This window comes from Pseudorasbora parva, chromosome 9 (assembly GCF_024679245.1).
Source record: "Pseudorasbora parva isolate DD20220531a chromosome 9, ASM2467924v1, whole genome shotgun sequence".
Lineage (NCBI taxonomy): Eukaryota > Metazoa > Chordata > Actinopteri > Cypriniformes > Gobionidae > Pseudorasbora > Pseudorasbora parva.
The window spans coordinates 19,477,568-19,490,490 of record NC_090180.1 but is presented as its reverse complement, the minus strand read 5'-3'; the positions used below and the strand labels follow the sequence as shown (position 1 = coordinate 19,490,490).

Below are 12,923 nucleotides of genomic sequence, written 5' to 3'. Positions count from 1 at the left end.
TACAGTGCAGTCGCCCTGGCCCATTTGCAGAAAAACACCCCCAAAGCATGATGCTACCACCCCCATGCTTCACAGTAGGGATGGTGTTCTTGGGATGATACTCATCATTCTTCTTCCTCCAAACACGTTTAGTGGAATTATGAACAAAAAGTTATATTTTGGTCTCATCTGACCACATGACTTTCTCCCATGACTCCTCTGGATCATCCAAATGGTCACTGGCAAACTTAAGACCTGGACATGTGCTGGTTTAAGCAGGGGAACCTTACGTGCCATGCATGATTTCAAACCATGATATCTTAGTGTATTACCAACAGTAACCTTGGAAACGGTGGTCCCAGCTCTTTTCAGGTCACTGACCAGCTCCTCCCATGTAGTTCTGGGCTGATTTCTCATCTTTCTGAGACCCCACGAGGTGAGATCTTACATGAAGCCCCAGTCCAAGGGAGATTGACAGTCATGTTTAGCTTCTTCCATTTTCTAATGATTGCTCCAACAGTGGACCTTTTTTCACCAAGCTGCTTGGCAATTTCCCCGTAGCTCTTTCCAGCCTTGTGGAGGTGTACAATTTTTTACAATTTCGTGTCTAGTGTCTTTGGACAGCTCTTTTGTCTTGCCATATTAGTAGTTGGATTCTTACTGATTGTATGGGGTGGACAGGTGTCTTTATGCAGATAACGACCTCAAACAGGTGCGTCTAATTTAGGATAATAAATGGAGTGGAGGTGGACATTTTAAAGGCTGACTAACAGGTCTTTGAGGGTCAGAATTCTAGCTGATAGACAGATCAGCTGATTTTTTTAATTATTTTTTTTAGATTATGTCTCTCACTGTGGGCATGCACCTACGGTGAAAATTTTAGACCCCTCCATGATTTCGAAGTGGGAGAACTTGCAAAATAGCAGGGTGTTCAAATACTTATTTTCCTCACTGTATGTATGGCCTTTATACAAGTATATAAATTTTAACTAAGTGCCTATTAATGATTCACTAAAATGATACATGTGTAATTGATTAAGGGTATAATAATTACATAAATGATATCTAAATTATTCAAAAAAAATTATTATAAATAAGCATCATTGTTACATGCTTTTTGCTATTTAGTGACCTTTAAAGGGTTAGTTCTCCCAAAAATGACATTTCTTTCATTAATGACACCCCAATGTCTTTCCACACCCGTAAGACCTCTTTTCATCCTCGGAACACAGTTTAAGATATTTTAGATTTAGTCCGAGGGATTTCTATCCTTTGAATGTAAGTGTATGCCCATTTGCTGTCCACGTCCAGGAGGTAATGAAAACATCATCAAAGTAGTCCATATGTGACATCAGTTAGTATGGACTCTTTTGAAGGGTCAACAACACATTTTGGTCCAAAACTAACAAAAAATACGAGTTTATTCAGCATTGTCTTCTCTTCCGAGTTCCTCAAATAAAGAATCAAATGGTCATGAATCATGATTCGGATCGCGTGTCAAACTGGCGAACTGCTGAAATCATGTGACATTGGCGATATGAATCACAAATCAACCTGCTGATTCACGACCGTTTGATTCTTTATTTGAGGTTTAAAAACAAATGCGGAAGAGAAGATAAACAATGATAAACAATGCTAAAAGCCAAACAACTTTAATGGCAGGCTATGTAAAGCCCAGGATTGGCACAAACTAAGCTTAAACATATCTGGTTAGCCAGCTAAACCGGCTTCATGGTACAGGCCCATGTACATACAAATGTGCTTACATTTGTGTGTGCGTGTTATTCACATACCTTTATTCTTTATTTTGCATACTATCTGTGTAACGTGTCTCTGTGTCTGGAAGCTTCCTCTTCTGTCACCAAAACAAATTTTAATTCCTTGTGTGTGCATACTGACAATAAAGCTATTTCCTTTCTTTCTTTCTACATAAGCTAATATTAAAGGGACATACTGTTGGCTTATATACATTATGAAGAAAATAACCTTATATATATATATATATATAATGCTAGTCTTTGATTATAATTATCAGGTAGTTTCTGAGTGTCTGCAGCTGAAAAATGAATTTTGCTGCAATTTATGGGTAACAGTTCATAAGGGCCCAGGCTGACTGTAAGTCACAAGAGTATTGCGATGCTTTTACAATACTTAGGGTAGATTGAAAATAGTGTGCTGTGATACGCAGACCAATGATGTCAGTCTGTTATTGAACGACTGAGCGCAGGAGATTGTGGGTGTGGCGGAATCGCAGGCAGTGTCCAGCCAGGCAAAATATAGTTCTGTATCAGCGATGGGGGTTGGGCGTTCAACTGTGTTGTTTTTCATTAAACCCGATTTTTTGAACATTTTTACTATACTTTTTTGTTTTTATTTTTTATAGTTGCTTTTGAAATACAATTCGTAATACTAATCTCACATGTCTCCGATTATAATTTAATATCCCCCAAAAAATAAATGAATGCAAGCAAAACACTTGGCTTTCACAATCGTAATCTCACATTTAAAACTAGTTTAATAACGTTACATAATTTAGATATAGCTGAGGGTTGTTTTTTTTTCTTTAGTTTTTTAATTGGAACGAGACCCCACGAGACTGATACCTCATTTTCGCCTGGAAAGTCTCCGCCCTAGTGCTAGTCTGAGGCCGTCGGCTTCCTCTGAAGCGCTTGGCTGGCCATAAGCTGCTAAATGTTTCTTTTATTCATTTATATTTCGTACAGACAACAAGAAAATATATATTTTTCGAGCACAGGACTAACACTGTGGAGTGGAAAGGTCGAGGAAAACCTCTCTGGCGGATTTGCATCGGCGCTGTGTTACATTTGTTCAGTACTTTAGCTCCAGAAGCTAACTTAGCGGTTGGTGAGAGTGGAAGCATCGGCACGAGTAAGACGAGCCTCTCATTCGCCCCTTAACACATCCCAGATAACACAGTTATGCACGAACTGACGGGTATAGTCTCCGTTTGCGATTTAGATAGCCGGAGCGCGCTTATAACTCTTTAAAAGTGTTCATTTTGCAGAGTGAAACTGCAGCGCGTGTGGCCGCGCGGTGGGGGATGGGCGCTTAGCTTCCTCGCGCTGTGCACGCGAGATGGACGTTGACAACAACTAGCTTGTATTTAACCGACTAGTTAGCTGCGTTGCTATGGAAGCAGCCACGTGCTGGAACTAGAAACGCTCATTTTTGCACTTGTTTGGGAAGTCTGTTGTTTCCGGTGACGTTTGTCCTCGATACGCATTAGCCGTACGCTAAAATCGAATGACATGTAATGGCGCTTCCGGTAGAGTGTTAGCGTGACAGTTGTTACGGGCAGATGTTTTTTTTTTTTTTTTTGCTGTGGCATTATGGTAATTGCATTATATATTTTTACATACATTATTTAATTACGTTTTATATATTAATTATATTTGTGAATTACTTCAATTAAATAGCGTCTTATAACTAGACTGGAAGGGTGTGTTTTACTGGTAAAGACGAGTACACCAAAAATGTAAATGTTATTTTTTAGGATTTACTCAGTTCATTAAAAGTAAAATTCAATCAATATGAATTAAATAATCATTTCATATTGTTAATTATAATTTAAAATGATTGGGGGAAAAAAAACATTTTGTATAGATCTTACATTTATACATATATTTTCATTTATTTTATTTTATGAATACCCAACACAAACGAAATAGGCCATTCCCTTACAAAATGCTTTAAGCTCTAATTTACTGTATATAAGGGTATATACTTTTACTATATATAAGGGTTATTCAATTCATTTCGATTAAATTGTGCTATTATATGAAGTGTAAATCTTGAAAAAAGGATTTTTTCATTGTAGAGAATAATTAAATGCACCTGTTGAAAAGAATGAACCTAAGTCAGTTACAAAATGATGCATATAGTTTAACCATGAACCATGGGGCCATAGCAGATTTTGCGCTGTAAAAAAATTGATATATTGTATTTATCACTTTATTTATTAGACTGTACTGGAATGCTTAGTTTGATTGCATGTTTTCATGATAGCTGTCCTCAGTAAGAGTGGTTTTGTGACAGATTCACTTGTCTAGTTTTTCCTTAGTACACCACAATGCCTATCTTTAAATCCAAAAACTGATGATAATAAATAAAAGAACACTTGCAGATGTAATAAATGGTTGCAGAGAAGGAAAAAATGGACATTGTAGACATAAACAGGGGTTTTCAAACTAGTTTCTGTCCCCATGCGGCTGCAAGAAAAAGTTTAGAGAAAAACCATGTAGTTAATAAACATATTGGCTTTTTAAACCAAAAACTATATACATATCTTTTAAATTTTTAGGATGGTAGGCCTAAAATTTAGGCCTAAAATCACACAAGGATGATCATATTTGAAGGTCCAATTTATGAAGCTAAAAAATGTCCATACACTACTTGACCTTATGTGTTAACTCAAACTGCCTGGCTCTGACATGGCAAATAGCGTCAACAAGACTGGAAAAAAAAAAACTTGAAAGCAAAATGTCAGTTCCAAATTTGTCCAACAGCCTATTTTTGATCAATTGAATTTTGCCTTAGCTGTATATATCAGCATTGGTCAGCTATGTAAAGCCCATATCGCTCAACAACTAGCGCTGTATGTCCACTCAAATTCCTTCGCTCCGCCCCCAGTTGTCAACAGCAGAAAAATCCCTCTCTATGAATGTGTTGGTTGATAATTGTCCCGCTAGAACAAGGGTGTCCAACCCTGGTCCTGGAGAGCTACTGTCCTGCATATTTTAGCTCCAACCTGAATCAAACACACCTGAACCAGCTTATGGTGTTCAGGAAGCTAGCTATTTACAGAGAGGTGTGTTGGAGCAGTGTTGGAACTGAAATCTGCAGGATGGTAGCTCTAGGAGCAGGGTTGGACACCCCTGCACTAGAACATAGTTTTTTTCAAACGCCAATTTAATTTTTAGTGTTTCTAAAAAAAAAAAAAAAAAGCATATTGTAACTTCAGGGAAGAAAACCAATACATATTTGATATGTAGGACACATATGCTTGTGGCTTGCGGGACAAAGCTTCCAATTTAGGTGGTCACCCTAGCTTGAAACATGACAATCTGATAGTTTTGGTAGTTTATTTTGAAAAGACTCACTATCAAGACGACCTGGATTTGTCTGGGGAACTGTTAAAGTTGTCATTACCAAACCTGGAATGTTGACATTTTTCTGGAGAAAAAAGTTACTTTTGGACTTACTCAAGTCTAAATTAATAAATTATCTAGAAATATCAAATTTGCAAGTATAATCCAAGCCTGCAGTCTCCCTCTCATTTACTGAAGCTTTCGCGCCTCGATCGCCCCCCGGTGACCGGTCCCAGTATAGCCGCCCCTCTGTGATTTCTAATGGACGCGAGGCAAACTAAATAATAATATTACACTTCAAAAATGTTTCCCCAAAGTTAGTTTATGTCACTGAAGGCAGTTATCATCACGATGATTTCATTTCAGGTGTTCGTTTTAAAAATAAGTTTAGTTTGAGTTAGTTATTTGATGCTATAAAAACGGGGGTGTGACGTCATGATTGACAGCTGAGACTGACGGCTTCTCTGAGTGAAGTTGTCACTGAGGCACTAACAAACTTTTTTCGAAATTTTTGGGAGCAGATTAGAGCTTTAGCTTTAATTTCTACATTTCCATAACTGTTTATTTCACACCAACATAAGTAATTGTTCTGCATCTGTGAGAGTGTGGGCGGGCTTTTGATATCGCGGCTGTACTTCCTGCTCTACTTCCTGCGCGCTACTGCGCAACTCTGGTCCCGAAATCGCTACTGCGCAGACTCGGTCCCAAGATGTCCGCGCCGTGCAAGGCTGCCTGAAAGCTTCAAATATGGCAAGCGGAAACGGATGGTGTCGAGTCGTCCATATTTTTTTACGGTCTATGGTATAATCACTTGAATGAATTTTTACAAACCTGGATCCAGGAATTTCAAGTTTATTGGTCTTAAATGGTAATCCAGTATGTGACTAAACAAACGAGGGTTTTCTCTAAACCATGGTAATTTGTGTAGATGATTTGCCATTTGTTTAAAGCTACATGTACACTTGTATTCTGTTAAACTAAGGACTAGCTTAATTATGGGGGGGGGGGGATTAAAGGTGGACTGTAAATCTCCTTATAACTAATAAAATGTTTTATCAACAGGCTGATTTTCCTTTGCTTCCATGGATGGCAAGAGTATGAACATCTAATCAACACTTGGTATCATGGTGAGTAGCATATCCTTAAAGGAGTAGTTCACTTCATAATGAAAATTAGCCCATGATTTATTCACTGTCAAGCCATCCTATGTGTATATGACTTTCTTCTTTGATATATATATATGTATATATATATATATATATAGTCGTGGTCAAAATTCACAAAATCTAACCTTTCATTTAAGTAAAATAATTGAAATGGAGGGTGATTTCATAAATCACATTATGAAATAAATGCTTTTCTCTAAAACACGTTGGCCACAATTGTTGGTACCCCTAGAAATTTAAATGAGTACAATATCTCTGAAGTATATTTACATTAATATTTTTTTTTGTAATATTTTAGCACACCAGGGTGACAAGGAACATGAAATTGTCCAGCTATGTTGTCTTGTTTCACAGGAGTATAAATATAAGAAGGCATAAACGCCTAATTCCCTTAATCATTTATCACAATGAGTGAAACCAAAGAATATAGTTCTGATGTGCAGCAAAAGATTGTTGAGCTTCACAAAATAGAAAGAGGCTGTAGGAAAATAGCTCAAGCATTAAAAATCCCCATTTCCACCATCAGGGCAATAATTAAGAAGCTCCAGTCAACTAAAGATGTTCCAAATCTGCCTGTAAAAGGATGCGTGTCTATATTGTCCTAATGCATGGTGAGGAGGAAAGTTTGAGTGCACAAAGATTCTCCAAGGAACACAGATGGAGAATCGCAGAGATTAGTTGAGTCTTGGGGTCAGAAAGCCTAAAAAAAAAATCAAACAACCCCTACATCACCAAATTTTGTTTTGGGGGGATTCAAGAAAAATCCTCCTCGCTCATCCAGAAACAAACTCCAGCATATTCAGTTGTCAGACACGACTGGAAAGTCAAAAGATTCAACACTTGGCCATTTGACCTCATCTGACCTGGTTCTGTGGTCAGATGAAACTATAAAATAGGTTTTTGGCAGCAAATGTACCAGATGGGTTTGGTGCAAACAGGGATAAAAAAGTACCCCATGCCCACGGCTAAAAATACCACTGGATCTTTAATGTTGTGGGTCTATTTTTTTTGCTGGATGTCCTGGACATCTTGTTCAGATACATGGTATCATGGATTCTAGCAAATACCAAACGATAAAAAAAATCAAAAACCTGATGGATTCTTCTAGAAATCTTCTAATGGGCCATGGTTGGATCTTCCATCAGGATAACGATCCAAAACAAACATTAGAATCAACACACAAATGTGTCACTGAGCACAAAATGAAGCTTCTCCCATGACCATCCCAGTTCCCTGACCTGAACCCTATAGAAGATGTGTGGCTGAACTGAAGAGAAGAAGCGCCAGCATGGAGCTGGGAATCTGAAGGATCTGGAGAGAGTCAGTATTGAGGAACGGTCTCTGATCTCTTGTCAGGTGTTCTCCAAACTCATCAGGCATTTTAGGAGAAGACTCAAAGCTGTTATCTTGGGAAAAGGAGGTTGCAAAAAGTATTTAATAAAAGGGTGCCAACAATTGTGGCCAGCGTGTTTTGGAGAAAAGCATTTATTTCGTAATGTGATTTTGATTTACCCCCCATTTTCAATTCTTTTACTTTAATGAAAGGTTAGATTTTTGTGAATTTTTTAATAAAAATCAATACTTTTCTAGTACCGGTATATGGTGCAACACTATTATGAGTGTAGGATAAGAGAATTAAGACATTTTGCTCTTACACTGCTTTAGTCTTTTCATCAAGTTGTATAAGCCCATTATATTTGATTGCGAATTGGCAACCGCACTTTTAGGGCTGTTGACACATCGTAAACTACAGGGATTCTTGTCATATGATGGGTTGCTGTTATATGTGGAGGCTTATTAGACTGAAAGAGGCATAAAGACCAAATAAGCGGCTGTGTGCGTACATCTGGAGCATTTCCTCTTGTTAAACATATGCAATTCTCCTTGCCATCACAACATCAGTCCCAACAGTGCAGCTTCTTAACAATTGTTTCCAGCAGTGAGCAAACGGGTGGAAAATATCCCCAGGGCTCAAAGGGGCTTCTGTGGAAAAAGTTAATTTGAGAAGTTTAGGTTCAGTTCTGTCTTGCTTAAATATATTTTTTAAGAAGACCAAGAGCTGGTTTGCAGGGTCTGACATTAAATTTTACGCTCACTGCCTGGCTAGGTGGCTGAAAGAACTGAGAAAAACAGATTTATTACGGACATGTGTGTGTGTGTATATATATATATATATATATATATATATATAAAGGTGCAGTATTGACAGTTAGCTGTTGACATGGGTACTGCAGTCCGAATTCAAAATATTGGAGGGAGTTGTTTCCCCCGCCCCTTCTTCCTCAAACTCAACACTCAAGTTCATCTGGGTTTGTTAGATTGAGGACACGCAAAAGGAGCGAGCGCAATTAACAATGGAAGGCATCGTGCCTTACACTGTAAGTTGATCAGCTAATGTATCTGCATTTTAATATGCCTCTGGTTATAGATCCTTTGATACGGATGCTGTGGCTTTTTAGGTCAAGTAGGATCTGCGATCTCTGACCTAGTTCGTTTGCTGGCTCCCATGGCTGTAATACGCTGTTGTGTTTTCTGCCAACTGGCAACCAATTTGAGAATGTTTCCTAATTAACTGCAAACATATTATAGTATTTTAATGCTTTACAACAGTCAAAAAAATACAGCACCTTTAAAATCTATGATTGTATGTTTCACTTTCTGTTAAAACATTTAATATGTTTGTGTGTGTATATACATATAGAATCTCACACACATTATAAATGTCTTAATAGTTTAATAACTTAATAATTTAGACAGTATTTATTTATTTATTTTTACATTTTTTGATGGCATCTTTTTATGCGTGAAGGCCATTACCACTGATACTAATACTGCTACTCTGTCTCTTATGAAATATATATATTTTTAAACATTAATTATAGACATTCAACACTGAAATGTATCTGAAATTTTCACATAAACCCATTATTACAAATGTCATTGTATTTTTAATAAAGGTATGTATTTACCTGTGGCATTCCTCCCTGTATAACAGGTAAATTGAATAAAGTAATCAAACACTTTACAGTCTGCAGAAATTATAAATTAAACATAGATTAATCTTTAATAAAACAATAATTTTCTCTGTTACCTCTGTTACACCCCTAAATGTTAATCAAGAATAAAGAAGCATCATGTAATGATACATCGCATTATAAAAAAAAGCACGATTTGTATCGTTGATGTAAACGATATGATTCGAGAGATAGTTATTTTAACCAAGGCTCAGCTTACAGTATTTCTAAGGTATAAGTCACCCAAAAATCTAATGTCATCATGTACTCACCCATGTTGTTTCGTTTAACCTCCAAACACAAATGAAGAGATTTTATTTAATTTAATTTTTTTATGAAACCTGAGAGATTTCTGTCCCTCCATTTAAAGTTTATTCCTCTAAAACTGAGAAGATCCCAAAAATGTTATATTCGCACAAGGCATCGTAAAAATAACTGATTGAGTGGTCTAATCCATGTCTTCTGAAGAGACACGATGTGTTTGTGATGAATAGATTTACAACGACATGCATATACTGTAGTAAAACAACATGTGAGTAAAACTCAAATTTGGATGAGCTAAATATTTACAGTTTGGGAGGTAGTCTTGCGATTAGAACTGAATGATTGCAATGATCATCTTAAGCTCACACGTTGCCGTAATGCCGTTCCTTCAAGTGAAGGCCCAAGCATTTTTTTGTGTTTTTTAAAGTCACACATGTTTAAAGTGGCACTCCTTAGATTGAAATCGCAAACATCATTTAAATCACTACATTACAATTAGTTTTAGTAGTGTGATTGTTTAAAGCATTTTAGATGGTTTATTCTTATATATTGGATTAATAGTAGGAGAGGCATATAATACAATGGAGCAGTATAGGTGGGTCCTGATAATAAAATAATAATAATAGAATAATTGAAAATGTTTCACTCTTTAAGTTCATTTAAGACGTTATTTAACTCTGAGGCTGCTCTTATACTTGACAAACAGGCATTTTGGCATACCTCTGTTGTTGTTTGTTTAAAGGGTTACTTCAGCGATTAGCATATGGCTTTGTATCAGTAGAAACCTTGGAGTATATTCAAATGATCGAGCTTACATGTTTCAACTTCTTAAATGAATTCCTATGAAAGTTAAGCTTCCAAAGGCATGGACTGAAAATGCGCCAGACTGAACATGCGCATGCCGCAGTCGCGTTTACCTCAGCTCTCATCACAAGATCTCTTTCAGCTCATTCATCCCGATTAATGTAATCTGACTCCTAGGAATAGCTTTGGGAGTGGCCTCACAGGGCAGCAAAGCATTCTGGGAAATGTTGTCTTTCATCCCCATGAGACAAATACATTGTCTGTCTTTTCTCAGTCTTTCATTAATGAACCAGTTTAAATACAGATTCATCTTCCCAGTGCTGAACTGGATACTGGGGTTTCGCTGTCTGTGAGTTGTGTGTGCGTCAAAGATAGGACATTCACAGACAGTACATTCTCTTGTCTTGTAGTGCTTTGTTTAGAAATATTTTTGCTTTAGTAAGAGTTAGGGCTGGGCGATATGGCCCAAAAAAATTATCACGATATAATTTTCCATATCTGTCGATATCGATAAATAACACGATAAATGTAACATTTTTATTTCTTTAAAATTTAAAGGCATATTTTTGCTCATGAGTGAAAGAAAAAGTGGTTTTAAACTATCCTTTATTGTCAAAACATGATAAACACTTCCCAAGCAGGTGAACAATTTATTAAAACTGAGGTAGATTTTTTAAAATATTAATTGTAGTAAGCATTTTTGTTTTACTCTGCACTGTATATCAATAACATCATCACTTAATTGTGTAAGTAGTAAAACACTAAAAATGCAAACAGGCAAAAAAGAAAAGCGTTTTAAGTAAAGAAGCATTTTGAGTCCCCCCTCTCTTGCATCACAGTGGATTGGTCCACTGTGCATCGCTCTCTCTCACTGACACACACACACACACACACATACATACACACACACACACACACGCCCATCTCATTGACGCCGACACACACACACCTCACCGACAGTGGGCCGGGAGTGAGGGAGAGAGAGCAAAGTTCAGTATTTGCAGATCTCCAGAGCTCTGTCTAGTCTATTTTATTCATTTTAAACATCGGATGAAATTATTTCTCTTTTGATACATGCGATGCTGAGTCATTAATACATCACCAAAGACAAACAATTATGATAGCGAAGTACAAGTCCGATGTTTTACTGATTTATAGTTTGGTAGCGTTAGCTTGCAAGTCACCCACTACAACTAACAAGGTAATAAGCCTGCTGTGCGTGAATGTAGTTTATAGATTTACCGCTGTGTTGGGCTTAATTTTATATGGAAGAACTTCGAAGAAGCACGATAATAAATTCCGCGTGGTGAAACTATGATAAGCAGCCCATGCACGCCGCTCCGTTTTATGTCAGATGGGATCGCTAAAATATCTCCAAACCACTGAAGTTGAGCAAACTAACTTGTCAACGATATCTGTTTCCTCCGAGCTGGTCGTGGGCTCTGAGTTTTCTTCACTATTGCTCATTTTTATCCACTTCACTCCGATCCTCCAAGCCTGTCAGCCACAGACTGTAAACAACAGCGCGTGCCGCACCCAGAACCCCGGTCTGCACTACGCACTCGCAACGTTACGCATAACGCGTAAGCATTATATCGAGAATTTATCGAACTGTTCTTATCGTTTTATCGAGGGAAATTATATTGTGATAATTATCGTTATCGTTTTATCGCCCAGCCCTAGTAAGAGTGTAATCATATGATGTAATTGCTAGCCAAATTATGAACAAAAAAGATCCTGCGTAAATTGCGTTAAATATTTTGAACATGTTAAACTGAAAAAAAATGTAATTGTTAATTTTGACAGCCCTAGTATATTCGTATGGCTTTTCACCTTATCAAATGGCTAAAAAGCAACAGGCCAAATTAAAATAAAATTATAGATGATAAAGAAAACAAAACATGAATGTATTCAACCTTAAATGTAATGTGCATGACTTATTTTTTGTTAATAAATAAAAGTAAAAAGAATGGGATTTTAAAATTGTTTTGGAATATAGTTTTGTTTTTATTATTGTTGAAAACATTTGTGCTGCTTAATATTTTTGTGGAAACATGATGCATTTTAAACTTCAGAAATAAGTGTTAATTTGTCTCTCTTTTTTTTTTTTTTTTTTTTTTAAGTGTCCAGTGTTGATCTGATGTGCTACATGCTGTTTGTAGAGAACATTAACTCAAACACATCTTTATTCCAGGCTCCACTCTCGCCCTGACCTCTTGGTTCACCCAGGATCCAAAATGAGCGTAAGCAGTGATGAGGTCAATTTCCTGGTGTACAGATACCTGCAAGAGTCAGGTGTGTATGTTCATCGACCCTCTTTTCACTTCAGTTAACAGCTCTGTGTAATATCCTGTTTCATATCAAATGCTGGGGTAGTTTTTTGTCCTGTGCCATGTTCATTTCCGAAAAAACTAATTAGTGATTCAACCATCTAGTAACCAACAATAGCAGCCTGAAAAACACTCAGGACAACAGCAACCCCCGCAACATCATGCTGACAGCGTGTTTCAGGAAAATATCATCCATGTTTTCTTCAGGGAAAGCTATTTTACTATTTTAACTATTGAACATTTAACATGAACAATTAT

The 12,923-nt window shown here is 37.0% G+C and overlaps 1 protein-coding gene across 1 annotated transcript in view; it reads left to right on the top strand.

Moving 5' to 3' along the window:
- Window positions 1-2,601: 2,601 nt before the first annotated feature.
- The window catches only part of tbl1xr1b (TBL1X/Y related 1b), a 36,503-nt gene continuing 26,181 nt past the window's right edge, over window positions 2,602-12,923 (top strand). The window contains exons 1-3 of the mRNA XM_067454267.1: window positions 2,602-2,868; window positions 6,150-6,214; window positions 12,530-12,630. Of these exons, the coding sequence (XP_067310368.1) occupies window positions 12,573-12,630 (58 nt within the window). The 5' untranslated portion in view covers window positions 2,602-2,868; window positions 6,150-6,214; window positions 12,530-12,572. The remainder of the gene's footprint in view (window positions 2,869-6,149; window positions 6,215-12,529; window positions 12,631-12,923) is intronic.